This window comes from Bombus vosnesenskii, unplaced genomic scaffold (genome assembly GCF_011952255.1).
Source record: "Bombus vosnesenskii isolate JDL3184/JDL3185 unplaced genomic scaffold, Bvos_JDL3184-5_v1.1 scf7180000013304, whole genome shotgun sequence".
In the NCBI taxonomy this organism is placed as follows: Eukaryota; Metazoa; Arthropoda; class Insecta; order Hymenoptera; family Apidae; genus Bombus; species Bombus vosnesenskii.
In genome coordinates this window covers 210489-237720 of record NW_022882953.1, presented here as the reverse complement: position 1 = coordinate 237720, position 27232 = coordinate 210489, and the positions used below count along the sequence as shown (strand labels likewise).

The window sequence follows — 27232 nt, the reverse complement described above, 5'->3', positions numbered from 1 at the left end:
TCTTGAAAATGGATCTTCCTTCGTTTCGCGAGAGATATCTTTCGAAGAACAACACGCTGTTAAATCAATTGTAGAACGACGGAACGACGATGGCAGGTTGGAATTTCCGTACGGCGCCGTTTCGCGTTGATTGAGCTTCCGCCGTTGATATTTTCATCTCATTATACTTTCAAAATTTCGGAACCGCGTGCGCGAACGTGCTAGTATATTTCGAACGAATAAAACAAATTTTCCCTTTATGAATAATTTATGCCATCGTCGACGGAATTAGGGATCGCGGGCCACGATGGCGCGCGGACACGGCGAACACCTGTCCGCCTTTATTATTTTTACACGAACGCCGACTCGTCTGCGAGCGAGCTGCAGAGGTGGGGAAAAAAGAAACATCGCGCGCGCTCATTGAAAGTGATACAATCTCGGAAAATAACAGATGTCCCCTCGTTGCTTTCGAGTGCTCGACAAAGAAACGCTTTCGTCTACCTCTGAGATTTCACGTAAAGCCCTTTGTTGTACTTGAACCGCTCCAGGCTGAAGAGACAACCGGCCTGTCGCAGGAAATTTACCGATCCAAATCATTTACTAATTCTATGCACCTTTCTTCTCTTTACAAATTGTGGCTACTAACGGCTTAGCGTGTAGAAAAAATCAAAGGAACCTAACCGCAATCTAATTTTTAAATATGACCCATCAACATATATACAAAGTTATATTAGGATATACAGGATATACAAAGTTTAGTTTTCAGATTGGGGAAGCCGTAAATGAAAATCTTATTGAGAGAAAACAAATTTTTAGTTTCTTTCTGAAACTCACGATGTTCTACAACAAAATTCCTATAATATTTTTGATCATCATCATCTTCACTAATAACCACATTTGCGCTGAAGCGGCATTGAAAATTAGTAACAGAAAAGAAAAGAAAGTATACAACATATTGGATTTTACAATTTGCCTAATACATATCGTGAAAATCACCATGAGAAATCAGCACGCGTATAATGACAGTTTAGTTTTTATCTTCTTATAATTTGCAATGCGTTGAAGGTCTTTAGCACGGTCTATTATGCGCGTGGGAAGTGTTGTTTTGCGTGCCATCAGTGCATCGTCTCGAAGTTATCGTTCATTCCGCCTAACGAGATGCAACCTGTCGGAGAGATGTGATGTTCAGTACCGCACGAAGTTAGCCGTGGGTCGTATGCTTCTAACGAGAGTAGTTGCGGCTCGTTTTCTCGCTTTCCTTCGCATTCCGCGTCCGACGGTCCTCGAACAGAGGCATCGTAATTTCATGTTTATTTACTGTGCGTCCTGAACCGAAAATTGTCAGGCATTAGGTTAATGTACAAAAATCCTCTTTGCATTTAACGATCTCTCGTTAACGAGGCCACAAAATCGCGAAATATTTTTCACCGGAAGTCGTTTTCGCTGAAAGGAAAAGCGTGCGCCCGCCTGTATTTAATTGTAAATCGAGCGTCGAGGATGTCGTTACGCGTTGGACCCGTCGCTTTGAAACTTGTTTTTTCGTCCCGTTGCGAGAAAGCGACGAAACCTTACCCCGTGGTAATTTTTCGCGTAAAGTGTCTCAGACTGACTGGCTAACGAAACGAAGTAATTTAATGTGTCGCAGACTCTTCTAAACACGCGACGTAGGAGACCCAAGAAACCGAGTACATAATTAGTAAATTTTGTGCAGATTTAATTTCTGTGAGAATTTAAACACGCTTATACTTAACACACACTATACCGGGTGCATTCTGGCTCATCGAATAATACATTTATGTAGGTATGTATCTCTGTGTCGATTAATTTCTTCCTTTTTTTTTTTAAACTGAAGATATATTAACGAATTCGTTATTAATATATTTAATTTCAATTATCTGCGATTTAAAATCATGAGATAATACAGGAATAGAGGAGAGTCAACGATATATTACTCTTAATTCGTGGATTTTGGATTGGTGGTTTCTGCTGAACAAAGTTTCAATAGCAGGAGCAATGAACGCGATAAATAGTACCGTATTACGTTTCATAATCTGATAGTCGCGCTGGGTATTTGAAGTAAATGTGGTGTTTAGCGCGATACAATGCGTTGTAACCTATAATCAGTCGATGTCGGTGTACAGCTTGCACATTTTGATCGAGCCGGATCGTCGTCTATAACCGACCAGTGACCCCCTTCGTCGTGACGTTCCCGCGATGCAGATGAAAGGAGCTAATGATCTACGAAGCGGACCGAAAACCATAATTAACACTTATCGTAACCGCGACGTGATTAACCGTGATGAACGAAAGCGACGGTGGAATACGCGTAGGTGTGCGTCCGCGTCGCACGTTGTAAACTCGCCTTCGGACGAGCTGTCCCGATCGCCAAAGAGCATATTACCGACGATGTAAACACTGTGCTGACCGCAACCATCTCGGCTGTGCAAGAGTTAAATTACACGGTCGATAGTAAAAGCTCTTCTTGCTTTCAGCGGAACAAACGATTTCGTGCGTCAACACACGCTGATCACGTTTGAACTGTGCATCATGCGACGTTTTGTTAGCGTTGTAAATGGGCTAGAATGTAATTCTGCAGATCTGGTTTCGCGATATACTTAGTTTTCTACTAGGGCTGCTTTAATAGCTATGTATATGATCAGAGAATGCTGGTTTATCTTGACAAATAATTTCTTTTTTATCCACAGAAAAAGGTATCTGTTTGTTTTAGTCTTTTGATTTTTTTGTGTAGTTCGTATAGGATATGTTATATCATTATATATGTACATTAATTTAGGCGATTATTTGTTGCTATTAGTTTAGTAGAACATTGTAAATGAATAAAAGTAATATAAGTGTTATAAGATATGCATGATTTTCTTAATCAAAGTGATCATTCTAATCTAGATTCTTCACATGATAAAACAGCAGTTATGTAAAGCAAAAATGGTTTGTAGAATGTAGTGACATCTAGTAACGACATTTGATGTTTTCTCATATCGCAGCGAGTGTCTCTTACAAACACATACATAAACACGATGATGATGGGAATGAGAATCTCAAATAAACAATTAGAATCTAACAATCAGAAATAATGTTCACATAGCAACTGACGTTGTAACGAGTAAAATTTTTTTCGTACGCAAAATACAACGCGTCGCGTGTGTTTTTGATCCGCTTTTCGATCGCAATTTCGAAACAACGGTAGAGAGCGACGAACGATAAATTTATGCGCGGCGTAATCAAGCTTGGAAAAATGGAAAAATTTACCGTCGACACCGCGATGTTTATTATTCACCACAGCGTTATTTATTTTCTGGTACACTTTGAAATTTGCTTTCGGCGAACCAGTTTTGACGGTGCCAATATTTGTCCCGTTTCGCGCGCGTGCGATAATCCCCTGAATTATGTTCTTTGAAGCGGCCGCTGTTTTGTATGCGTGGAAGGGCACGTGAAAGAGCGTGCAGAAGTACAGAGATCAAATCGAGTTCTCGTGATTTACCGTTGGCTTATGAAATCGCTCGCAACAATATCGGCCGGTTATTTTTGATAGTCGGCTCGATGTGTTTCATGCGGAAACATTGATCTGCCTTTACGCGAAACCCCGGCCCGTCGCCCGGCGAAATTTGACTTTTTTTCTCTTCGAATGTTTCACACGTGCGCTTTTAATGTATCGCGATTATCAATCCGACAGATTTACGACCAGACATTTTTGTTGCGTTTCCTGAATACTGTGGATTTTTTAGTTTATAAATCTGATACGATTTACTGGAGGAAGGGTAGGTGGTGTTTATGTCGATTTTGGCTTAGGTTAACAAATTTGTGAGATTAAAAGAAATGCAAATTTGTTAAAATTATTTTCGCATATTTCATTCATCTTTCTTCAACAGGAATGCTTCGAGTAATTTGTTTATTGATAGCCAATTATTATCAATCCTTAACGAACGAATTTAATAATATACGAGTTCACGAAATACCTGCGGCAATTTTTTTTTGTATTAGATCTTCAGGTCAGAAATGAAAATTCTACAACTCATTAGTATACAACACAATAGTATCGTCATTATTACAACCTCTTACGTTAGATACACTCTATACGACAATGAATGTATGAATGAAGGTACATAAAAATAAACGTATATTTCTCCTGATTGTCAATATCTCTAGTTCATTAACTTCCTTCTGTTAAGGTATCTTTCCTTTCTTAATGATCGTTGACACAATTGTCAAACACGGTACTCTCACCCTTCCGAGGCCTTGAAATCGCACAATACACAGCAATCATCTTCTACTTAATCAGTACGCAACATCCTGGTTTTAATTAATTTATGCCAACGGAAAGTCTCGTCGACAGAAGTGTCAGAAATTCCACCGGCGTTTTGTAATAACCAACATTTCACGTTCGTCCGCTTGGCTAACAACGCCATTGTTGGAGAAACATCGCGAGGTTAAGAAATTATTTCAGCTTTTCACTGGATGTCGACACGAGTTCGCGCGTCCGTGTTCACATTCAAACTAAGCATCTCAACGGATCGGACTATTTAAAGTGTAAGAGTGTGAACGGTCCGAGGAAATACGCTTCTTTGCCTGTTTCTGCACTCGGCGACGGTAAATTGCGAATGCTCGTTTAAAATCAGGCTTTTACTGGCGTAAAAGAGAAGAAAAAGAAGTCTGTTCAAACGTTAACGTTCTCCATCCGCGTTTAATCCATCGGGGGCCACTTGACACGTAATTCTTGTGTTTCCAACGGTCCGCTTAACCGTCAGCTTCGAGTCGAAATTAAGCTTTAACGAAAGTCGTCAGTAGGAAACGCGAGACATTCGTCGACTCGTGCTGCCACGGTGTGAGCCTCCGTGAAAGCGAAATTTAAGCGAAACACGGTTCGCAGCGTTTGCTTTTTCCCTATTGAAAATATAGGAGAAGTCATGAAGCGGGATATTACTCGAGATTTGAAAAGAACTATTCTGTATCGAGTTAATTTTATGGCGAGTTTTGAAGAAGAAATGTTTTCTTGTTGAAATCAGCAAAATTTCATTCGACAAATTTGTTAGAAAAGAAGTTAATCATAAATGTAACAGCTACAGGGAGAAATATATATTTCCTGTTTTTTAGGGAAAAGAATTTTAAAATTCTATACATACGTTGTCAATCAATCCCATGTTGCCAAGATTCTCTATTTATTGGATGTTTGAACTTCAATTTAACACGACTTCAACTTATTAGCTTTTATTTACTTTTAAAAAATTAATCTATACTAAAATTATAGTATATTATAAAGTATATAATTATATAGCATATTACAATCCTTTGATCACAAAGTATCATTAAAATTAGAAAATGGACAAAAATATACTTATAATGCTTTTCCCCGTGAACTTTGTATGATAAGGAGTTAATTTTGTAGTATTTCAAATTTGAATATATACATATTTTTTAACTATATACTTATATATATGAATGGCAAAAAACATTGTACGCTATAATGAAGTTGGTTTGCTTTATTTAGAACAAAAAGTGAAACAAGAAACATGTATGAAAAGCAGCGTGCTCACGTTGGAGTAGAATCTCGAAGGCGGAAGCATGTGCTTCGTTTAGTATGAATAAACACCAGGTTGTTTCTGTGAAACGCCGGCGTGCAAGCTCTCGCTTGTAAATCTTATGCATTAGCCTTCTATGTCCTTGTGACTTCCTGTTGTCGTTGATGTTATAAGATTGCGGCGCGATCGCTATTTTTCTTATTTTCCACGTAATTTTTGCCATTTTTAGTAGTTCCTGCATAGAGTGCCTCTTTATTACAAATTCTCATTAACAACGCGTAAATATACATAGAGTAAAAATGCTTTCAGTATTCGATGGAAGTTTATGAAAGTAAAGTAGATAAAATATGGTATAGTGTTAGCTATACCGCTGACACAATAGTGTCGAATTTTATTTTCGAATGCTTTTTCTCGATCACGTTGTAAATTTCAATGTCAGATAACCGTATTCAACAATTTTTTGTGTTATTGATTTGTACTATCGAATAAACTAATATTCGATAATAGTCTTGCTTCTGATACTACGTTATCGTCGATCGAAGTTAATCTGTTTTTCATTCAGCGTGGTTTGCATATATATCCGATTTTCCTGTTCTCTTTGCCAAAATTTGAAATATTATTCTTTAAATGACTTTCGTGCGTCTTTCGCGTACGTAATTGTCTACATTTTGGTAACGTAATCGTAAATGACCCTCCAGTTAGATAGTATGTAATATGAATTTCATAAATAGAACTAGAAGTGCAGGACATTTTTGTAAAATAATGTATTGTAACCACTCAACGCACAACTGCTACGATAAAACTCATTCATACTTTTATTTATACGTTTCGTTATGCGTATTTTATCTAAAGCGTTGCATGAACGATATTGCGTCGCACGATATCTTATCCAAAGTTACAAGAGATTCTTGAATAAATTTTACATACAAATTCTCAATCACATTTTCAAATATTAAACAAAAATGTAACAAAATCTGTGAAAATCTAGCGCCTTAAGGAAAACACACACACACACACGATATATAAATCTCATCCAAAGTGTCGCATGACCTATTGCTGTGTAGAGTATCTGCCTCAGAAACTCTAAAGGCTTAAATAACTCTTATACAAAACTTCTTAATCACGATGTAAATGTCTCTTCTTTCAAATATTACTGTCAACGATTCTCAAACGTTTATCCGCGACCAATTAATCAATGGTAGACGTAAGAAATCGTTGATTTCTCCCTTTCAGCACTGTGTTAGCGTGGCCGGAGGTGGCGGCGGTGGCGGAGGCGGCGGCGGAGGAGGCGGTGGAGGCGGTGGAACGGTCGGCGGCGGTCGGCTGAACCTGCACCTTCGTCCTTGCGGAGGCGGCGGTGGCGGTGGCGGCATCGCCGGAAGTGACAGCGCTTCGGATTACCCGCCAAGTGCTACGGCAGCGCGGAGCAGGGAAGCGGCGGCGGCGGCGCTGCACGCGGCAAGAACCCTGTTGGGCGCGGGGGTGGCTAACCCTTGCTCGCCCACCCCCGAACCGCCCTTCTGGAAGATGCCACACAAAGGTTGGTCAAACGAGCTTGTTTATTTACGCGGCTAAAAACACCACGACCCGAAAGTTCTCGGGCTTTTGTTAACTTTTTTTTGCCTGATATTTTTTATCATCTTTTTTTATGCGGGGTTGTGTTCCTTTGTATTGTGGGCAGAATTAGGGAAATGTAAACCTGATATTCATTTATTGTATTGATATGTAATATGATCAATTGTTATTATATGTGTATGTATACTACACATTATATAATATTATATATTATTATTGATTTGCCGATTATGTTTTTTTGAAGTATGGGCAAAATTAAGGAGATCGATCTATTATGTATCTAGCGTCGATTGATTATTGAATTTTATGGTTTATAAGTTGAGTTAGCTTTGGATGCTGTGTTTTTCGTTTTGTCATTTTGCGTGTGAGCGGTGAATTAAGCGTAAGCGATGGACTGTTAATTCTTTGTCTTGCAAGATTTTTGGTTATTATATTAATTAGAGTCTAAAGTCAGTCATTTGAAAGCGCGTAATTTATTAAATTAAAGTTAAAACTCAATACAACTGTTTTTGACATTTAAAATATAATTCCTATCGCGTGGGCTGGTCGATGTTATAAGACAAGTAGTTAAGGTCAATCGTAAAGCATACATATTGCTTTTACTGTGGTATAACAATTTTTAATGCGTAACCGTTCCAAAACAAATTTTAATTACGAAAGTTTTACAAATGCACTATTGTCATTTTATACACGTCTATTTATAAATATTACAAAACTCATTCACCACAGATGGAATTACCGTTGCGCAACATCCCGGCGCCAAAGTGTTCGATTGTAATCTGTGCTTCGATGAATTGAGAGTTTAGTTTTTTCTTCTCTTTATTTGGTTTTCCTTACAAGCTATGTTAATCAAACTTTCACGTATTTCAAAGCAATTTTTTATTTTTACCACATTACTATTTTCTTCTTTACCAACATGACGTTTTATTGACATATTATTTAGTAACAACAATAAAATTCCATAGAAAAAAAGGGTAACGAACGTCTCTCAAACCTGTTAAGAAGACAAGTTCTTCTTCGTGCAGGAATAAGAAAAAGAGTGGAAATCACGAGACTCAGAAAACTGAAAGGTGGCCGATTATCTGTCATTCAGATGCGGTATCTGGACGATCCGGCTCTTGTATCTCGTTGACTGTGCTAATAGAAGGCCGTTACAATGCGGTCGAGCGTCGGTCGCCTTTCGTATTGTCAGCGATCGTTAGCGTCAACTTTGTACCGTGTACCGTGAAACCCGAGACACGGGGATATTTTATTTCCTTTTCTTCTTTTTTATCGATACACAGTCGGGTTGAACGATGGTCGTATCTTCGGGATGGATTTCGAGTTGTCTCCAACCGGGACGCGAGGGCCCGGTTCCTTGAATCAGTTCTGAGCCTCGCTCTGATACAAAATGCCGACGAACACGAGCTCTTCTCTGGATGTTTCGATCTACTTGACCACCTAGATAGGTCCCCTTATTTTTATACCAGATTTCTGAATTTTTGCTATGAACAAGACTCTTGATGATAAAATGCATACGATTTAATATTTCAATTAACTTATGGAATAGTTGAGTCTGTATAATTAGATGGATGTTTGTGTATTTGAGTTATGTTGCAAATTTTTATGCAATTGAAAATGGGATACCCGGTTGTGTAAAAATATGTCATAAGAAAAAATCAATATTTTCAATGAAGTTAATTTAATATTCATTAGGTGCAAGTAATTCTGATGTTAGTCCAATCGTAACTTATCAAAAATGTATTGTTTATTCCAACCAATTTCTTTGTACAACTCCAATCGTACTCGCTACAATAAATATCCTAAACTGTCGCTAATTCTGAATACTTAACATTAGAACTACCGTTAGTGAACACAAAGCTATTCTACCAAAACCAGTGAAAATGACTGGTCTTTAAAAAATACGCAATAGTAGAATATTTTTATATTTATAGACCTGTTACTTTTTTACAGAAGGAATTCCATGTTATGTCGTACATTTTTGGTATTATTAATCCATCATTAACACATTTATAAAATTGTAGAACCAGTCGTTTTGACTGGTGTGGTATTTCTAGTGTTAGCATCTAGCGATCTAGCGATCGATCCGGAATTTTCCTGATACCTGATATCATCATATTGAATGATACGCGGTAACAATTTAAAAAACATGTGGGAAATTGTACAAAACGAGGAAACTGGTTAATTGGGGTTCGATAAACAAAAAGCAGGACCCTTTTACACTTTGACAGGTACCAGTCACTTTGACTGGTATTGGTATAAGTAGCCTTGATACAAAATTATTTTAAGTTTGAATACATAAAAAACAAAATAAAATTCATTTTATTATTCTATTAGTTATCGTTACGAAAGTCATTACATCATTGTGGAAGAAAAGATATAACACGAAGTAGGAATTTTAAAATAAAATTGTAAAACCAGTCAATTTGACTTATGTGGTAGTTTTAGTGTTAAGAAATCCTCGATCCTCAAGCATTCCTGCAACCGCAAAGCTTTACCATATATTATTTTACTTTAATGCAACATGGAGTACCCTAATTAACAGTGTATCCTTTCTAAACGCGTCTCAATTTACATCTTGTTACCTTTCCGCTAACGGTTGGCCGATGTTTCTGGGTGGGCCCGTAGGATCACATAGGTGGTTCGGATCGCACCGCAGCCTTCGGGGCGAAATTTGTGACCTTCGCAATGAGTTATACGAAGGGGTGCGCAAATACGTGTACGCTTATGGGCTTAGGTGGGGCTCGCGGTTACCCCCGGGGTTAGCCGGTAACCCGACACGCCTTTCCTTGGCTTCTGTCGGGCCAACAGCCCCTTCAACGGAGAACTCGACGCTCGAAGGGTGGCGCCTTTTACCTAAAAAGCTTCTGCCGATTCGGTGCTAGCCGACTTTCCCCTCCTATCCGACTACAACACTCGGCACAATCGGGGTGTATTGCTTCGGGTCAGGCTGGGTCAGGCGTTGGCTTTAATAACCGGAGCGCCTACACCGCCAATTTGTCTCTCCTTTGTGAACGTTCGTTTCGCGTTCTGTCTGTGTGCGTGCTCCTCTCCTCTGTTTGCTACAAATCGGTGCACGACGTTGGTCAGATTAATTCGTGCGTTCTTCAGGGCGCGAATCGTTTTCCATTGTATTGATTTTTGACGCGATTTTTAGTTCTGATTCCATATCTTGCTTGATATTTTTTAAATTTAAAATACGATTGTGTATTTAATTGAAGTTTAATTAGTTGCTATGTATTTTCTGTTTACAAATGTCGACGAAAATGCGCAAGCATACTTTCAATTACAATCTACATGTATATTTAATGTTCAATTTTTGTATTATCGATAACTTACATTTCTTTCCTCGATTAGGTTTTCTTAAATATTCATGTTATCCTTACACTACTTCCACCTTTTTCAGTGATTAAAAATACTTGATATGACATATACTACCCTCTTATGATTTTATACAAACTATCAAAAAGAAAAACCGCAGGACTAAAAAATCAATTTGCCATACTCAACCTAGCTAAAATAAATCTTCAAACCCCGCCCCCAAAATTGTAGCTTTTTCTACAAGCAAACAACAGTTTTTCCACCACCCCGAAACCTAGAACCACGCATCAATCTGGTAAATTCCCTTCAGTTTCAGTCCGTTAAAATTGATTCGCGCGGCAGGTCTCAGGTCAGGCCGTTTGTACCAGGGGCGTGTATGTTTATCCGAAGTTTGGTCGGATCGTATTACGTTCGACGATCATAATACCCGAGTTCGAGCACAGAAGAGTTCTCTCCCCTTCGGGTGGTGGTGTGAGCACCATTCGAGCATCGGAGAGAGTCGCGAGAGGAGACCTACAACTACAATACCCTTGCGGCACGAGCTTGCGCGGACGCATACACATACGAACATGCACACAACCACCGTCCTTTCTTGTACGATTTTCTATCGTCTCCTCTTCGTTCTTTGGCTCGGTGTTTCCCCTTCATCTATCTCTCCTTGCTTCCATAAAAGCAGCCCCCGTAGCTATTGGAATCAAACGGCCGATTCACGAGAGCACTTTATTTCGTGCTAGGTTACAAGATTTGTTAATGGTTATGGGCGCTCGTGTGCCGGTCGGCTCGCGTGCCAGCCGAAGCTGTGGAGATTACCTGCGCTGGCTTTTCGAGGGGCAATAAATGTCGAGGGCGCGGGATTATCCATGCCCAGGCAATAGGATATCGCTCGTAATGCATCTCCAGATTTCCTGTTAGTTTCATAATTTATGCTACAGCCCCATTGATGGAACAGTTTTCCTTCCGGGTCTTTGGTCAGTTCTCCTATTGTGCGAAGAATCGACTGGTTTACCCTTTATGAGTGGAATTTTGTTTGCATAGGAAAATATCATAAAATGTTGGTCTGAGTAGGAATTAGGAACTAAGTAATTTCCATAAGTAAGTTAGAGGGGATCAGTGTAACAATATAGTAATTAAGTAGAATAGCATAGTGTTGGACCCGTCGAAGTCCAAGAAATGGAATGGATGTATAAAAGTTGCGTACTAACAATGACGATTTGAATATTTGGATAATTGAATATTTGAATGTTTGGAAATTTAAGAATTTGAAATTGACGTAAATGCATCGTCAATAAACGTAAATAAAGTAACATATTCGAGTATGTATGCTTATTTTAGAAAATTCGAATGATTGAAAAGTTAGTTGAAGAGAAAAGAAATTGGGTAATTGTTACATTATATAGACAGACTGTACTGCATACTTGTTTTGTTATTTTCTGATGTCGGATAATGGTGAGTCGAAGAAATTGAGTTTCGAGTTGAGACGACTGAGAGAACAATTTTTGAGAAGAACAATTCTGCAACGTTGTTGGTTCTGAAGCTGTATTGTAACGAGTAACAATCAAGTTTGTCTTGTGTGGTTCTTCATTAGTAGAACAATTATACGTAAAATCATTTTGAATAACCCTCCTATCATACAAACTCCGTATTTAATGTTAATTTTGTAATATTAAATACGTAATTTGAAAGATATATTTCGGATTAAATATTTAATATTTATTATTCAATAATTTTTGCATACATATATTTAGCAACGTATAATCTTCGTATTTACAGATTCAATATTTAAATCAACCAATTGATGAACAAAATATCCATTAGCATTATACATAGATAATTAAAAGTGGTGAGAAAAACGGAACCCTTTAACGCCTCTCAAACTATATAACAACTTGGCAAGAGCAAAATCGAAAAGAAAAGCAAAGGGAAAGGACAACTAAAGGGAAAACAGAGGTACGTCAGCGACTTTAAATTACCCGGCGCGCATTTAAATACCAATTACATTACCAGCGACTTCGCAATTATAATTAAGGAACGCGCGAGTGTAATCACCCGACTACTAACTTCGATGCCATGTCGGCGGGCGGGGGCGCGCGTTTCCGTGGTTTCTGTTGGTGGTGAAAACCGACGAAGATCCGATGCCTCGCGGCTTTAATAATAAGACGCGTGGTAATGAGTATACGCCGTTAGGATGGCGTTGCTTTCGCTAATTCAACGCTGCTTCTTAATACTGGCCCTTAATGAATTCGTCAGAGGAGGAACCTCGAGCGAGATGGAGTACGTTTTAAGCCCATTAGAGTAAGGAGGACAGGTAGAGCATCTCTCTCTGCCCGCGATTCAACTCATTACAGTATGTATGCTTCGCACGCCATCTTTGATGTCGCGGTAGGACGCGCTCAGATGAAACTCTTGCTTCCTCGTGGCGTGGATTTAGCCCGAATAACGCTTCCAGCAAGTTGTCAGAGCGAGCCCTCTCTTCTCTTCGTTTCTCTCCTCTCGCGCTTTCAATCCTTCATTCCGACAACGTGATAATAACGTTTAACGAGTGTTACCTCTCTTTTGGACTAAATAAAACGTATCATACCGCCGGTTTTCTCGCGCTACTTATTCTCCTCTTCCGTCATTGACGCCAGTGACATGCATGAATGAAAAGAAAATATGTATTTCCAGCGGAACGTGCGCGCACGCGGGATATTCTTCGCGCTTAATGGGATTACCGCTTGTTACGTCTTTGAACGTTATTAAGCCACGGAAGGGCGATTCTCTCGGGGCAACAGCACGTTTTTCTAGCACGGTGCATGAATGCGATGGAAAAAGGGGGAAATTCTGTTATCTGATCTTGAAGGTTTCGTTGACGCGGAAACGTGTTAATCGTATAGGAATTCTGCCATGGTGGGTAGACGAGGTTTGCTATTCAAGTTTCTTATTTGCGTAGAAAGCCTCCCAGCTGAAAAGCACTAGTTTTGGAACTGAGATATAAAAGTTTGTGTAAATGTTTAACTAAAAATATTTATATGCGGCTAAAGGATTGTGCTAAATGAAATTCGTTTATAGTTCTTCAAAATTTATTTGAATTTCTTGCGCTATTTCTAGTACTAAATGAACTCTATGAAACTTTACCTGCTGTGTTCTTATGTAAAAGTATTTAATTCGAACAATGTAATACCGCTAACTTGAACATTAACTTTTAGAATGCATAAGATATGCGTGTGTATATATATAACTGTGTGGGTATATCATTAAAACATTTTCAGCTTAAAATACTACATTGACGACGGTTATATCAACAACACTCGGATTGCAATATCGAACGTAATAAAACGAAACCTGACAAGAACAAGAGTCTTCCAATTCATTAAACGAACGGAGCATCTCGGAGTGCTCGATAACTTTTTCTAGAGATTGGTCGCTGGCTCGAGGAGTTTACATGATTTTAACGAGAATGGTGGCACTTCATGTCGGAAATATCGCCGTGTCGAACTCTCTGTGCGGTCTACGACATGGAACGAACCGGTCATGAAAACTCTTAACGTTCGAAAGGATGCCACTCGAAAACGCACTGGCTAATTACGCGCGTAATATTATTGCGTTCCATTAAACAAGCATCCTGACGTAAAGTTCCCGTCATCGCTGGGAATTGAAGTGGCGTATTAACCGGTTCGCTGGCCTGTTTTGTTTCTATTATGGGATAACGATCAATCGTGTTTCTTTCCAGCCATTTGCTGCTTACTTTCCCGTTTCTCACGGAGTAATATATCGTTTAGTATCGCATTGTTTACGAGTGTGCATATATACATTCGCCGCTGTTAACCCGCTGGAAATTTGCTAATTCGCCATAGTCTCTCTCTGCAGCGTTAGTGAACATTATTAGATGCGAAACGGAGTTACACGACGCGACGGTTTACAAGCTATCGTTAGTCTCGCGTTAGTCTCGCAAATAAAGAATGTCGTAAGTGGAACGTAGATATCGTTGAAGCACTCGCAAATGCATGGTAGAGAGATAACGCCTTCTGTATGCCACTGATTATTACTTGCCCTGCGTTCTAGCCCGTACACGGGCGCACTAGTAAAATGTGAATTGCGTGTACTCTCTATAACGCGACTATTTTTTGGATACAGCTCGTTTTTAGCAGGAGAATTTATAGTTTGGGTAAAGGAGCTAACGAGATGAGGTATGTTTGCGATTGAGGTATGGTTTAATTATTAGTCATTTATGGTTAGCTAATATTTTATCCTGATACACGTGTATTTCAATCGTAGAGCATAGTTGAGTGAAGTACGAATTGAAATTCACATACAGTTTTTTGCCATGTATTAGCGCTATTTTAATTACGTAATTCAGCTTGCTTGTCTTCTAAAAACTGAATTATAAATCAGCTTATTTTTTCTGACGAAAGTATCATAAAAAAAATATCACGAAAATATGTAATCTACTACTACATTAGTACGATAATGTTGCGCTTGAAAATTCCAAGATTAACAGAGCTAAAACCAAAACAAGTATATACAAGTTGCTCCACAGATAGGTACGACACAAACGAGGCGTGCAACATTTTTCTGATTTCACAGTGCTCACACTATATGTACATTTGCTTTCTATCCTTGCTAACTGAATCGCGTATATACATGTATATGTATACATACTCGCGTAACACTCTCTAAAAAAAAAACAAATAGCGTAAAAAAAAAATCGCATAGTGTCATCATTGCAAAATCGTACCAATCTCGCGTATCTTATCTGCATCTTACAACTACTTGCTCCAACTCTTAACATATCAAAGTTCCATAGACTCAAACGAAGCGCTATTACAAGATATTCCGAGGTGCAAAACGAGTGGAAATTGTATTAATCGTTGCGAAGACAGTATTTATACGCTACAAACAGCAGACTCACACAAGTATTTCCACGCTTAAACAGAACGAAATGGCAGAATTTTCACTCCTCCCACCCCTCTTGTCTAGGGCGGTAGCGTTAGGAACGGTAGGTTTAGGGGTTGTTTGGCGAGGGAGGTCGGTCGCGGCGAGAGAGAGAGAGAGAGAGAGAGAGAAGGGAGGGTGAGAGGAACGGAAGGTAGGGAGGCGACGGAGGGGCTGTAGTTGAGAGGGGGTGGTTGGACGGAGAGGAAGGGTGCCGCGACGTCGTGCGCCGGCAGGATGGGATTTAATCTGTGTCCCGTTTCACGCTCAGCCAAGTGGAACCTTTTTGCCTCACTTTGCGGCATGACTCGCTTTTGCGCTGGTCGTCGCGTAGATTAACGCGAAATTATATATAAAGAATGTGTGCGGACGGCGTGTGCACGGGTCGTCGGTGCCGCTGTGCTACGGACGATTCGCTCTCCTCGCGCGAGACGAGAGAGAAACAAGGAGGAAAGGATAGGAGCGGAGCTAGTAGAGGGAAAGAGAAAGCCTTCTACTTTGTGCGTTCCTCCAGCCGGTTTCTCTTTCGTCGTGTATGTATGCGTCCGAGTCACACCCTCTTTGTAATGAATTAAAACTGGTGAAAAACCAGCGGCGGGTTTGTGTCGTCCCACAAAGCGGAGACGACGGCGTGTTCTCGCGGCGACGCGACGCGACGTCGGGATTTCGATGCCCCCAACCGTTTATTTTTACGACACACGAGTTTCACAGTAAAAGCAGCGGCCCCCGCGAGGGGATCGGGCAACCATATCGATGGAACAATCTTGAGTTTTGCTCGATTTCCTAGGTCGTGATTTTCAATATATGTATTTCCGAGGACGTTAGGAGAAAAAAAAACATGTTGATGATTGTCTAAGATAGATTTCTATAGGAGGCTTGGAGAGGATTTCTTAGACCGTGCGTTGTGCCCATCATTAAATTATTTATCGTGCGAGGCAAAGGCAGTTTGATGCGCGAACCGATCGCGTAACAGTAACGGTTTATATGGCAACATCTTGCTGGCATAAAGAAGAATGTGTTCCTTTGCGAGAGATAATCTTCTTTCTCGCTGAATGAAAGAACTCTGTATGATTAGATAGTCGGTAACAGGCACGAATGTTCAGACCCAGTGTTATGTTAGAATATGGCGTGTGATGTGCCAGGAAATGTTTCCCGTGATTTTTGCGTTACACGCATCGAAAAATAGTGCGTGTCGTTTGTAAATACACTTACATACGTGGGTATTCGCGTGGTTACCGAATGAATATTCATCGAGTGGTCGCAAGGTGAAGCGGGGTTTTCGAAGGATAGCCGTCATTTTAATCGGATCAAGAAAAAAGTCTTAACGTTATGTCGTTATCGTTTCTTTTACGCAGCATGCATAATTGAATAGACATTGCGCCTCCATTCAAAGTCCACCATCGCTTTCAGTGCTGTCATCAAAGTACCCTGTAGAAATGCCTATTATCCATTAACATATCTCCATTTTTTTTATGCAAAGTTCTCGTTTGCCTTGCCCCTTAAAGACATACGTTCAGATAAGGTCCCGAGATAACGATTAATAAACTAAGCCTTAGCGATTTTATTTCATGAATCCGTACGATTATGTGTGTGTTTTTTGACGAGTTTCACTTTTGAAAGTTACGTTCGATATAAAGACAACTTTCGATAGCGTGCATATGATAAGAGTTTAAATTTAGCGATATTAAGTACTTTATCAAACGTCTAATTTAGTAACTTCGTCATGATAAACAGCTAAGTGGAGAAAACAGAGAACGATCGATTTCAAATTATCTAAATGCTTAGCCAAGAATGATTCGTACCGTCACACGACACAGTACTATATACAATGCATTCGTTCAGGTATTAACAGAAATTAGTCGAAAATAATATTTATTTCCTTCAAGTTCCGTGCCTTTACCCTTGAAATTTATCATTAATTCAATTCTACCAGGAAAATGTATATAAAAAAAACGAGAGAACAGCAAACGAGTACCTTTGTAGCCGTCTTTTGCCAGTTCTTTCAAAAATAAAAAGAAATCGCGATATTTCCGGCATTGTGTTTGCAGTAATATAATATCGCGAAGCGGCAGGGTATTCGAGGAAGGAAAAGTGACAGATAGTTGTAGAGGCGGAAACACGCCCACTTTGAGCGTGAAATAAGCACGAAACGCGTGGAATTTCGGCCCTCTCGTGATGCCGGGGAAAGGCTGATGAGAACGCGTGGTGTGCCTGCGACGTTACACACAAAGTGGTTTCATACGGTGCCGCAGCGCCACGGCAAACCATTCAAATTGCGTTTCAACTATTTCTTGTCGTTTTGCGCCGCGCAAAAGCAGGAGATTAATTAAATTCGTTAATTGCAAGATGCATTTAGCGCGAGCAGCAATGCCAAGTACGGCAGCCGCGCTGTAGTCCCTGCGCCCAGCCGTGTGCACCCCGTAGTCACGGCTGCAAGGTTCGTTCCGCCCTTATTCTTCGCACGCTGTCGGCGTTAGCACGTAAATTTAGAGAAAGGTCGGCGACAAAAGAGCAAAAGGCCCACTTTGCACGTCCACCCCGTTGTGTTTCTTCGTGCCCTGTAAAACCATGTAGACTCTTTGGCGGAGGGAACGTTAACGTTAACGTCCTTCGAGGGTGGCGCTTCGTTCAAATCGTTTCGTTTTCCTGCTAATGGCAACGCGAAATAACGTTGTTCTTTCTTGTGTTTTACAGCGTTCTCTTTTTTAAATTCCTTTTTATTATTTTGTTTTTGAAAATACATCTTGTTTAATGGTGGAAGTACCGCGCGTGAATAGTCTGATCATTTGCAATCGTTCGTCATGTTATTCCTACTGCGTTCCTTCATTTTAGGCCCAATTATATATTTAAAAAATTATTAATGGTATGCACGATTTGACGCATTCATCGCAACGGTGGTTTATTAAAACGCGCATTCACCGTAATAACACAGAGTTATTATTAAATACAGATTCTTTGGTGGTGGGAATGTTAACGTCCTTCAATGCTAGCCTTTGTCTCCTGTTCTTTTTACCCGTCCTTTTATAAATTCATTTTTACCGTTTTATTTTTGAAAATATATTTTGATAAATCGCCGAGGTACGTGCGCGAATGGCCTGATTATTTGCAGTCGTTTATCTTGTTAAATTTAACAAAAGTCTATTGATTTTTACGAACGCGTGTCATCGAAAAACGAGTTAATTGTGGTTTCGGCTATTTTCATCGATTAACCAATGCAAATATTGCCAGTGTACTCTTTAGTGTTTGGAATTGTACCTCCGCAATTGTAGGCAGTTACAATCGTTCCGACTGTGTTGCGTAACGAAATTAACAATGGCGCTCCTTTTTTTTTTCAAATATTCATCGTCTACAATTGACTCGCGTTCTATGGGCATTGTAATTATTAAAAGTCGCGAATATTTGCGTTTATCTTATGCAAATTGTTACACGATTTACAACAAATTCAACGTTACTGTTATTTGTAGTTCTGCGTTCCATTTTAACGATCACATGGCGTATACGCCATATATTATTCTGGAACAGTACACGTACGAGGATTAACCTTCTGCGGTCCAACTGTATCTTCCAGGCAGTTTCAAGCGCCATGATTCTACGTCTCCAGAAACATTAACTACGGAATAACACGCAGAAGAATACATGCATTTTTGTCTGTGTCATTTTATAATCGAGATATATTCTTACCTTTCCTATATACCATTGCATATCTCTTTTTAGGAAATTTAAATAAAAATATATTCTGCACGCTACTGTATTTTAACCACTTTAACCCGTTCCACAGAACGACTATTTCAAAATTTGATGAAAAAAAAAGATATTAATTATCAACAAAACATTAATTTTCGAATCACAGGTATTAAACGTTTATTAGAAATCCTCTTTCATCAATATCAATTCTATTCCTCCCCCCCCTCCTCTTTCCAAAAAAACAAGATCCGCTACGCATCGATATTTGGTCGTGTGAAAGGAATTAATCGTTCAGTGGAAAATCGAATTTCTGATCTTCAATCCATGACGTTAGTAGCCGCATTATATCGAGAACTGAATCGACAATGTGGTGATTATCAGTAGCACGCGGTTCGTCATCGCCTATGTATGTCCACGACGATGTTGATGACGATGCATGCGGTGCAATCAGACTAATAAGAACGTGGACGATGCGTACGCGTGGATACATATGGGTTGGTGTTTATCCAACCAGACACTCTGGCTAAGTGACAGAATACACATTGCGCGCGTTTTGATTCACAGAGGAGGACTTGATGCACGGGGGTGGTGCGGGTATTGGCGGGGGTTCTATGGTCGGACAGAACTCAATATTTGGGTGCTCGGCTGCAGGACACAGCGGGGTTAACCAGCTTGGCGGTGTTTACGTCAACGGCCGACCATTACCAGACTCGACAAGGCAGAAGATCGTCGAACTGGCCCACAGTGGTGCTAGGCCCTGCGACATCTCGCGCATACTGCAAGTCAGCAATGGATGCGTTTCCAAGATCCTCGGCAGGTCAGTCATGGGGGATCATCGTTCAGGACGAAAGACTTCGAGAAACTTTGATATAACATTCGTATGATTGTCAAAAGATTAAAGTAATTCTGAATTGGCTAGGAATCTTATAATTTCGAAAGAGACCGACTCTTTTTTATTTTGTATTTTATTATTGTCCTCTTTTCTTTATTATAACTTAGATGAATAAATATTTTAATTATTTTTTCAAGAAATTGATTTGCTCTTTAGGTATTACGAGACTGGTTCGATCAAACCACGTGCAATCGGTGGTAGCAAGCCACGCGTAGCGACCACACCAGTGGTGAACAAAATTGCCGACTACAAACGAGAATGCCCGTCGATTTTTGCCTGGGAGATCCGTGATCGACTGCTGCAGGAAGGTGTTTGCAACAACGACAACATTCCAAGCGTAAGTACAAAATATTTGTGGATACAGTGGTTTCGCTTGAAAATATCTTAAGATTCACTTCAAGCATAGCCTGACGCGATTTAAGAAAAAGTCACAGGTCAAAAAAATTTCCGAAATTTTCTAAGGAACCTGTTACAAAATGTCTTACATGAAACTATTACTTAATACATGTAACAATTAATAAGAAATATCATGCAAGTATTTATCTCAACATACAGATTATTCCGAAACATTCAGAAACCTTGAACTATCTCAAATAATCTGGAAATAATATTTCAAATATAACTTCGATGTATCCGCAGAAATCCAAATCAATCTGAGAAACGCTTGCTCGGCATGACCGATAAACAAGTGCAATCAGTGGCAACAGGCTTCAAATTCTTCTTTCCTTTGCTCTTCAAACTCAAAACTCTCGGCTTTGAACCAACTCACGTACAAACACTTGGGCAACTTCATCGAAAGTCATTCCATCGGTGCTCTCAAACGCACCAGCATTCCACTTTTATTCCACTCTCATTCCAACGCGCAATTAGCAAATGACCGTGCACCGCTGCCAATTCCAGCAGAGAAAGAAAAGCGCAATGACTCCGGGGGCAGGAGTCGCGTTCCAAGCGTTCGCGTGGGGAGATCCAGCAACGGGATGCTCATTCGCTTAGACACGGAGTTGCTTTGTATGGTGGCGGCGGTTTATCAGGGTGCGCAGCCGGGTCGGTACTTACCCGTCGGATCTGGCCACTCGACCCTAATCAAAGTCTCGTCAATACGATCGGTTGGGAGGGGTAATCGGTCCATTACGCGGGCCTCGGTATTGTCCACCCTCTGGTCCTGCTAGTCGTTTCCCCTCTTCTTCCCAAGAATCCTCGGTCCGTCTTCCAAACATCCTTCCCACCCTCGCGAATATCGATATTCCATGGTCTTCTCCGCAATCCCCTGAAACAGTGTTTCCCAACCTTCTTTCGCATAATTTCAAATGTAACATTTAACACGTTGGTTACCGCGATGGATAATCCGCAGTGAATTCTCCGTCATGTTGTGCTGCTCACGACAGCCAACGTGTTAATTAAATACTAAAAAAATATCGGTAGCGACATTCCGAACAAATTGGCGATCTCCTTCTATGATAGTCAGACAAACCGCAACTCCTTGCCCAAATGTAAAAGCAAAAGGATCTTTTGTAGTATGATAAAGAAAATGCATAGAAGAAAGATATATAATTTTTGGTTTAATATTTAAATGACATTAAAAATCTTCACCTATCAAACTTCGCGATACGTTTAAAAGATACGATCCAAAAATTGGGAACCTGAGCTCTGAAACCATTTCTCCTCTTATTCGATGTATCCCCAGCACGTTCGATCTGTCGTGACGAGGAATATTTCGAAAAGTCGTGTCTTTCCTCTAGGAGAGGTCTTCTTTCGAAAAGAACCGCCGTTTCCCTCGACCATCCCCTTACGATTCCGGGTGTCTGTCAGGAATACCGAGGGGGACGGCACGCGTACGAGTCGTTATCCGTCGGCTCGCGAAGGAACCGTTCGTTTCTATCGGTTCTTTGGGAACAGAGCTTTGCCTCGTTCACCTAGTGAAGGGGATGGTGATCAATCAGCGTGGTTACACACAGAGACCCGTTCTCTTCTGCCGATGCTTATCCGACGACAATATTCGGGAAAGGAATCTGGTTCGATCGAACACGCGAAACGTTGTTTCAGCTTTTAATGCTGGGATCGTTATAATGATCACACAGCCTGGTTTTGTAGGTGTAGCGTACAGGGTGCTGGCAGAAGAACAGGTTCGTGATGGAATTGTCTGTTGTCTGTCGAATCGTTGACGGTAGAGGGAATATATATTGAGAGTGAGGAAATCTCGATATTGTGTGTGTGTGTATGTGTGTTACCATTTTGATCGGTCGATCAGTTTTGTGAAATATTCGAGGAAAATCTCTCTGATCTCGCAGTGGATGTACGATGATAATTGGGAAGAACTGCGAATGATGCTGGAATTCGATCTGGATTTATTCTAGATTGTATTTTATATCGCATATATGCTATTGATTAATGACGACTAACTCTGAAGAAAATTATTAATATTAAATTATATCGTTGACATTATCCAGCATTCATTTGAAATATTTTGTTACGTAGCAAGTATACAATTTTTAAGCAACTTGGGATCACTCAGTTTAGAGATTCACGCTGCATAGACATAAAACTATTCTATTGAGTGTTTTTGGCAATTATCGAAATCGCTTAAGATATTATCGGATACTATAAACTATTTCCGATATATCTTAATATGAATAAATATCTCCTTCATGGAATTTTACAAACCGCCAATAGCAAGCCTCGATATCCTCATAAGAAATATTTCATGATAATCGATATTTTCGAAATATTCAGGATACCGACGTAAAAAGGAAATTTCTTTCTAACATCGTTGTTAAACTATCGAACTTTAACATTACTCTCCAATAAAAAGCACAAAATATAACTTATCATGCTTTCTCCTATACTTTTCAACTGTGCATGCTTTACAATTCCATCCATAATCCATAACTTGAAGAATATCTTTAAAACTTCTCTGCATTCTTTCCCAACAGCCAATGCCATTCAATTCCTGAAACCAATTCAAACCAAGCCAAAGCAAAACCTGGGCAACGAGATTGACGAAACGGAATTGGTACTCTCGACAACTAATAGATCAATAGTCGTTCCAGAGGAATCTTCGATCGGGTTCATCGATGACGACGACGACTGTCTCGTGAAACGGCAACGACATTAACAGTAATGATAGCAATGACGATGATGGTAGTGGTGGTAGCCGTTGGTTGTTGCGGTGGGTACATATCGTCCGCGGCAATGGGGTGCGACGGGGTTAGTCGCCGACGAGCGGATGGAAGCGGGTAGAATCAGGGTGAATGGGATCAGTTAAGCGTGTTGCACAATTATTCGTGTCCGGTCGCGCGTGTAATGGTCTGCATCGGTGCTGCGGCTGTTGTGCGGCGAGAGCCGAGTGGAGCGGAGCGTAGAACAGCCAGGTTGCTTGGTTTGATGATGGAAAGCCTAGCCTGGCTGCCTCTGAAACTCTCTCTCTACCTTTCTCTCTCTCTGGATGCTGTATGCAGTTAGTTTAGAAACGTCCTTTCCTCTCGTCCTCTCCCGCAGCCATTATTCCGCAGGATTGAGACGAATCTTGCGATACGAACTTTCCACGCTGTCTACTGCTGCGAGTTTACCACCCTCCTTCCTCGTTCGATTGATTCCGGTTAAGGAACACGCGGTTCCGCATTACGTCGAGCTTCGTTCGTTTCGAACTGGTCGATGGATTTGTACAATTTCGTAAGAAACTATTATGTTATAGCATGATGTGCGAGAGAATCTTCCAAGGTGAAATCGATCAAGTTCGCTTTCCATAAATTTCGTAATTTTATGAACTAAGTACATACGTGATTAATATTCAATTTGTGGAAAAAATACAAATAAACGATTTACTTCCATGAAAGTCGATCATACATTCCAAAGTGAATTTAGATAATTGTTTGTGCCGTTATCGTGTTCCTCTGTCTTTCAATATATAAGGTTGATCAGTTGATATGGCTTGTGAATGACTCATGTAGAATTTTATCGAAGTTAAGTGGATTCAACCAATGTTCTTAATATAATTTTCCCACTGATGACGTACTTACTTTCCCTCTATAGCACACCCTTAATTTTAACCGATTAAACGACTCTATACACGTTACACTTGAATTATTTACATGTCACTTAAAGATTCGATTGCTATCGTGTGCGTTAAACGTGTTTCGCTTGTTACAAAGCTAAGATTACTTGTTCCTATCGCCGCGTGCTCCAACATCGATCTCGTCGAGGCGGCAAACAAAAAGCTCGATTGAATTTACCGGCTTTTATTCCACGTAATAACTCGTACTCCTCTCCTATACACACATATATTTGACCTGTACAGCCTTCAGTACATACGCAGAATACTCGAGGCAACAACGTCGTTGGCACCCGACGGCATACAGCCATTATTTCCAGCAGAGGTCTTAAGTCGAGCCACACGCGAGAAGGATCGGCTTTTACTCTCTCTCTCTCTCTCTCTTACCTTTTCTCTCTTTCCTTTTTTCCCCTCTCTCATAGAACCTTTCAGCGAAAGCCTAGTAATTAAGAAGCTCCGCTCGATATCCTCCATCCACATCGAAGCAAGCCAAGGGATCCATGGGAGAAGTGCAGCGCAAAGAGAGAGAGACAGAGACAGACAGAGAGAGAGAGAGGCAGAGGGAGAGAGTTCGGCTATGTTCGACTCGCTGCTTGCTGCACCATCGACGAGTCGATGTTTTGGGGGATGAGGTTGCACAAGGGGCGGTTCGGGGGGTGCAGAACGGGAGAGATTGAGCGCGCGTAGAACACCGAGACTATTATGTGCGAGAGTCGAGAGTACAAGGCTCGCCCCCGTGGCTCGTTATAACTTTAGAGTTAGCCAGTGGTTCGGTCGCGGTACAAGGTGAAGAAGACCGCGTTACCACCGCGCTGGTTAGGGGAGCGAAGAGCCATGGAAACCGTTTTATGTAATAATAATTGGATGGCGGTGTCCTTTCATCTGCTAGTCGCTCCCTCAGCGTGAAGGTCGGCAAAGAGAACGCAAAAGAAAGAGATGATGGGAAGCGGTGAACGAGAGACAACCGATGTAACTATGGAAATGATTGTCGCGAGCGGCTAGCAAAGAACCAGATGAAACTTTCAAAAGTTTCCTCTGCTCTTCTCATCTTTTTCTCTTTTGTTTTGTTTCTTGCTCGAGCTTGCCACTGGCCGCTTTTCTTCGCTCGTCGGACATTAATTCGGCGCCAATTGCATCTCAGTGTTGTGGTTGTAGCGGCACGTGAGCCAACGGAAGATTTGAATCAGGAGAGACTCATATTATTGTGGCTTGGAATACCAACGTTGTTTTGCTTTGCTAGGTTCAAAGGTAAACGAACTTCGGACAAAATATTATTGCCGTTATTTGTAATCGTCAACCGGAGTTACATTTGAACTTTTTATAATAATACTGGTCGATACAAATAGATGAACGTGCTCTCTAGGTGAAGCACATAGCCGAATAGCGAGCGTATAGCTGAACAATAGGATTGAGCGAGCGACGATTATAACTGGCATACACTATTCCTGTACTTGTACTTACAGTAATTTTAATATAATTAACTATTACAATCTTATCACTCGTCTCCTTAATAAAACAACACGTTTAATAATAAACCACCTCATGTTATTATGAATGATACTAGGTCCGTTACGCGATTGGATCGATGTGGATTTCGTTATTTTTGTTAGTAACTAATTCATTTATTAATAACGATCGATTGCGTCGAGCATTTTATGGAACAATTTTCCAAAAACTACCAGCATTCGGTAAACCAAAAACCAATCAGTTTTACGATATGACCAAACTTACAGCAAACAAACTACTTTCAATCTGGACTACCGTTACAGTTACGTGTTAGTGTTCTAACAACGATTGGTCCTTGCCGAGCAATCCTCTGTACCAAGCTACGATACTCCCTTGTAAATGAAAAATCAAATGCCACTGTCGAACGATACCACGTAACTTACAACGAACAAACTTTTTTCAACTCCGTTTACCACCTATCCACCACAATATGTTTGCGTTCTACTAATGATTGATTCTGGACAAACAGGCTTCTACGTCAATCTACGATACACTGTTGTACGAAATATTACCGTTCAAAAAAACCAGAAACTGAAAACTCAATTTACTTCCTCTCGCACTGTTTTTATTATCGTTGCATTCTTCACCGTTCATTGCTATTATACTTTACTATCATTACCAGAAGCCCAATCATCCAGATACCATTTAATCTGCAACAAGTTCAAAGTTCTTCAAAGCTTTTTTCGCTAGCTGTCGTTACTTCTGTCCGCTCACTTGCTAATAGCAATTAATGTACTATTCGCAGGTGTCGTCCATCAACAGGGTGCTGAGGAACCTGGCCTCGCAGAAGGAGCAACAGGCTGCGGCGGTGCAGGCGCATCAGGGTGCCGAGAGCGTGTACGATAAGCTTCGGATGTTCAATGGGCAGGCTGCAGGCTGGCCACCGGCTTGGTATTCCGCTACGCCCTCTCATCATCCCTTGGCCACTGGAATTCCAACGGCAGCGACCCCTGGCTCTGGCCAGTCGCTGCTGCCCGGCAGCCAGCTTCATGGTCGAGACGATTCTCTGCTCAAACGAAGCGGTGAGTCCCAATTATACGTTAATTGCTAAATGTAACGCACGACATCCCACGTTCCTTGTTCATGTGTCGCTTCGAAGGACTTCATTTCATCTCTTGTCATTGTTTTTAACGCAGCAACTGTAACGTGTAAAAGAGCTTGAGGTACGAAACTTGTAAAGTTTGACAAAAAAAAAAAAAAAAAAAAAAAATTACAACGGACTGTATGTAAAAGATGTGCATGTAATGCAAAAGTGAAAACGAGACTGTATTTGTACTGGTTAAAAGTTCGCAGTTGCTTCTTAATCGTACTTATACTCAATCTTCCAAATTAATTTTGTAATCGACTCGAAATTAACGCGAATGATATCCACAATGACCTTCGAAGAAGAAATTTTCAAAAGTAATAGAAGCTTAAGCTAACTTTCTTTTTAACAAAATTTAGACTTGTTTCAAACGAAAACCATCAGTTATTAGTATCATTTTTGTTGCTATTGCGATCATCCTACGTATAAATATATACGAATGATCACGAAACACTTAAGAATGTAACCAATTCTATTTACAATGTCTATTATTCACAATTATCCCATTACGCCACAAATTCTCAAGAATCGACAGCTAAAGTTCTTTTCTCCCTTAAGATTCATTCGTCAATCGAAATGTTTCGACAACTCGTTACAATACCTCTACCTTTCATAAACGGAATTGTTACCTTCCGTTGGGGGTTCCTTTGCCTTTCACGCGGTCGAGAAAAGCCATAGAATCAGACGCCATAGGAAAC

General features: G+C 40.4%; 1 protein-coding gene across 4 annotated transcripts in view; it reads left to right on the top strand.

Moving 5' to 3' along the window:
• Positions 1-27232, top strand: part of LOC117234277 (paired box protein Pax-6) — a 49272-nt gene that overhangs the window by 2556 nt on the left and 19484 nt on the right. For 2 of the 4 annotated variants that reach the window (XM_033495329.1, XM_033495328.1), the window contains exons 2-5: positions 6747-7053; positions 19569-19821; positions 20053-20233; positions 26196-26472. In XM_033495329.1, the coding sequence (XP_033351220.1) occupies positions 7041-7053; positions 19569-19821; positions 20053-20233; positions 26196-26472 (724 nt within the window). In that variant the 5' untranslated portion in view covers positions 6747-7040. The remainder of the gene's footprint in view (positions 1-6746; positions 7054-19568; positions 19822-20052; positions 20234-26195; positions 26473-27232) is intronic. The other 2 variants (XM_033495331.1, XM_033495330.1) reach the window with 2 other exon arrangements.